Consider the following 3,653-nt stretch of genomic DNA (forward strand, 5'->3'; position numbering starts at 1 on the left):
TACTAACCAAGAATTTCTTACTAGAAGCATCCTCTGCCATGTATTTAGATTCTAGAGAATCCCATAATTCTTTGGAGGATTCAACATTCTGATAAATATCAAAGAGTGAGTCAGTCATACCATTGAGAATATGCCCTCTGCACACATAGTCATCATTCTCCCATTTCAGCCTCCTTCTGGTTTGTTCCAGAGATTCATCTTCAGTCGGTTCTGGCATGGTAGTTGTGAGTACATGAACAACCTTCAGGGTGGTCAGCAAGAAGTGCATCTTCTTTCTCCATCTTCTGAAATCTACTCCTTCAAACTTCTCCAGTTTTGTGAAGTTTGCAGTCATCTCCCTCACTGAATTGGGTCCAGTCATCTTCAAAACTACTTGATCTTTGTTAGGTAAGATATATAATGATGATTTTATGACTTAGGATTAGGGAATCCTTATTAGAAGACTTGGATTACTTAGAATCGTATAAAATACTTTCAGATCAAGTATTTTGAGTGCACAAAATCTATGATCGGATAAGACTAAGTTTCCTTAGATTATTGTTCATTCTCTGATCTGTATTTAATCAAAAATCAGCCTAAACCGTTGATAATTAACTGCCTAAAACTGATTCCAAACTGTTAATAACTGTTTAAAAACTGTTAAAACAGTTAATTCAAACACTAAAATAAGATAGAACAAGCTTCTAATGAAGCAGCCGAATTGTTTAGAAATTAAAGTGATAAACACTAAAATTCCAACATTCTTCCTTAGAATTAAAGTGCTAATACACTAAAATTCCAACATATTATATATCCAATTTATTTCTTTTAAACTGAATATAGGAACAAGACCATAATATTAATAAACAAAACAGCAGTACATCAAAGAACTGGAAAAAAATGGCAAGTAATTTGTATCAGACCTGTACGCTATCATTCACTTGACGATTTAAGAAAAAATTTGATCTTGTAGTCGCTGAATTCAACAAGAACCCTGGTCTTGAATGAACATATATGGAAAATTTATTCTCTGTGTCAGCCTGCAAAATAACATAAAGTTCAGTAGATTGAAGTGAAAGATCTCTTAAATTTACTGCAAGCAACACTTTTTCATGAATAAAGGCAACATTTCTCAATATTTATTTGATCATTTGACTATATAATTAACACAACCAAAAAGCGGTTAACAGAATAGAAGACAACACAACTGACACTTCCAATTAGATCAAATTATAATCTTAGATGTTCATAAGTCAAAAGCTATCATATGCTACAAGTAGTGAAGACAAGATTGCACTCAAGTGTTTTCCCAACAGAACAACTAATTCATCATGCTCCTCAGAAACAAAGGTACAACAATAAGACAAAATTTGAGATCATCACCCCTAGTTAATGCATTGGTTTACATGAAAGCATAACAGCATATTCAAATTTGGTCCTTCAGTTTTCAAATAGGAATTATTAATAAATTTAGAAAAGTTCAACAACTTCAAGAGTTATAAACATTCGTCTCTTGCCCCCTTATCAAGAAAAATAACCGAGACCTTAAATGGGGGAAAGGTACACATAGATGTGCAAGTAGTATCATTAAATTATTTATAAAAATGTAACAACCTTGCTTATTGCTAATGCATTTGCACCTGCGATTAATTCAAGGAGTTAATTCATTTTAGTACTAGCGAAAAAAGTATGCAGATCATGTTTGATTCAAGTATTTTCAAACTTCAATGAACTTTTTTACTGAGGCACCATTGCTATTATTGGTCTTTGAGACGATCACAGCACAGTCAATGAATCATAGGAGCTTCTCATTACTCATACGATACATATATGCTCAATATTGTGATACAAAAGTAATTTGAAAATCCCTAGTCAGCCAATGCGACACATTAGGAAACTGATTATTTGGAGAATTTGATCTATTATAAACTAATAAAGCATAGAAGAAAAAAGAGCAATAACCGGATTAAGACTGCTTATGGTATAAAAAAAGTTTCCCATAGTGAGAGGATACTAATAACTACCTGAAAAAATGCATCCCAAACAATGTCCAGAGGGATCCGATTCCGAGCAATAAAAAGGAAAGCAATCTTCGGCTTCTGCAGCGGCGGAGATATTAACGGAGGCATTTTAATCCTACTGTACTCCGATTCCATCAACAGAAACGTCGCGACACAAATCGCAATCAAAAGTAACGCGAAGAATTTCCGCTTCCATCTATGATGAAATTTCCCAGAATTCGACCTCCGCTTCATCCGCTCTAACCGAGCTCCTAATTTAGGGCTCAGCATTTCAAATTCGGAAACCTCACAATGTTCAGATCATTTACTAACAAAAATCAATCTCTCCACACTTCACTCTGCATTTCAGCCGCATCTTCTCCATTCACGCAAAACATCGGAGAAACTCGATTCGAATTTAAATTACTCTGACACGGGGCAAATAGATCGGTGATCAGACGGAAAATTGAAAAAAACGGTGAATCAAATCTAAATTTTCAGTGAAACAGTCACGGATTAGCAAAGAAGTGGTGATTAGCTAAGCTTGACGAGCTAAGATCAATAAAATCCGAGGCTGGAATTGCTGATACCAGAATCCCGCGGCAATTGCAAATCACTTTATTCAGTAGTGTAAATGAAGCTAGAAAGAGAAACTTTGCTTAGAAAGTGAAAACTTGTAGAGAAAGGCTAGGTTGAGAAAGGTGAACTAGTATTTTCCCGTTAGATAACAATGTTACAAAAACTTGTTTAAATACATGGTCACAGAAGGACCTAGAATCCTAATAGGCTAAACCCTAATACACTACCAAACAAAATAGAATAACAGAAACATATTTTCTTCTCCTTATCCAAATTGATTAAGTCTTGCTGGCACCAAGGAGCACCTCCTTCCAGCTGGACAGGGGACCACTCGAGGGGAATACATCCTCCGCATTACCTTGGTCACGTGCTACATGGTGCTTGTTATCCAATGCATGGATATCATTTGGGCTGGGAGCATCCTCGACTGAACTCGGATGCAAGCTCAAGGAGACAACGTTTACACTTCCCCTCAATTCGAGCGAGGATAGAGAAGTAACTCCCAGTTTGTTTCTCAATCTCGAGAAGAATTGGTTACCCAATGGCTTTGTTAAAATATCAGCAATTTGATCAATAGAAGGCACATGCCGGAGCTCTACGACCTTGGCTTGTACCTTGTCCCGGACAAAATGAATATCGAGCTCAATGTGCTTTGTGCGAGCATGAAGCACGGGATTGCTTGCAAGCGAGATGGTGCTCAAATTATCAACCCAAACAGTGGGAACATTTGAACATTTAATCTGCAACTCACCAAGAAGAGACAATATCCATGATATCTCAGAAACAACATGAGCTAAGCTTTGGTATTCAGCTTCGGTGCTAGATCTAGAGACCATCGATTGCTTCTTAGAACACCAAGAGATGAGATTGCTGCCAAAATACACACAATATCCGGTAGTTGATCGCCTGTCATCCATGTCGGCAGCCCAATCCGAATCCGAAAAACCAACTAAATTTCGATTCGAGCTGAGGATATGCAAACCATAATCTGGTGATCCTGCTAAGTACCTGAGAATCCGTTTGACAGCTTTCCAATGCTCATCTAGCGGACAAGCCATATATTGGCTTACTTTGTTCACACTGAAAGAAATATCC

At 36.9% G+C, this 3,653-nt stretch overlaps 1 protein-coding gene across 2 annotated transcripts in view; it reads right to left on the reverse strand.

Moving 5' to 3' along the window:
- Nucleotides 1-2,680, reverse strand: part of LOC125188687 (glycosyltransferase BC10-like) — a 9,210-nt gene extending 6,530 nt beyond the window's left edge. Inside the window, exons 1-3 of one of the 2 annotated variants that reach the window (XM_048086755.1) lie at nt 2,570-2,680; nt 2,004-2,407; nt 903-1,019 (exon numbers count right to left, since the gene is read on the reverse strand). In XM_048086755.1, the coding sequence (XP_047942712.1) occupies nt 903-1,019; nt 2,004-2,270 (384 nt within the window). In that variant the 5' untranslated portion in view covers nt 2,271-2,407; nt 2,570-2,680. Of the gene's footprint in view, nt 1-902; nt 1,020-2,003 lie in introns of both variants that reach the window. The other variant, XM_048086076.1, reaches the window with a different exon arrangement.
- Nucleotides 2,681-3,653: the final 973 nt, after the last annotated feature.

This window comes from Salvia hispanica, chromosome 1, assembly GCF_023119035.1.
Source record: "Salvia hispanica cultivar TCC Black 2014 chromosome 1, UniMelb_Shisp_WGS_1.0, whole genome shotgun sequence".
In the NCBI taxonomy this organism is placed as follows: Eukaryota; Viridiplantae; Streptophyta; class Magnoliopsida; order Lamiales; family Lamiaceae; genus Salvia; species Salvia hispanica.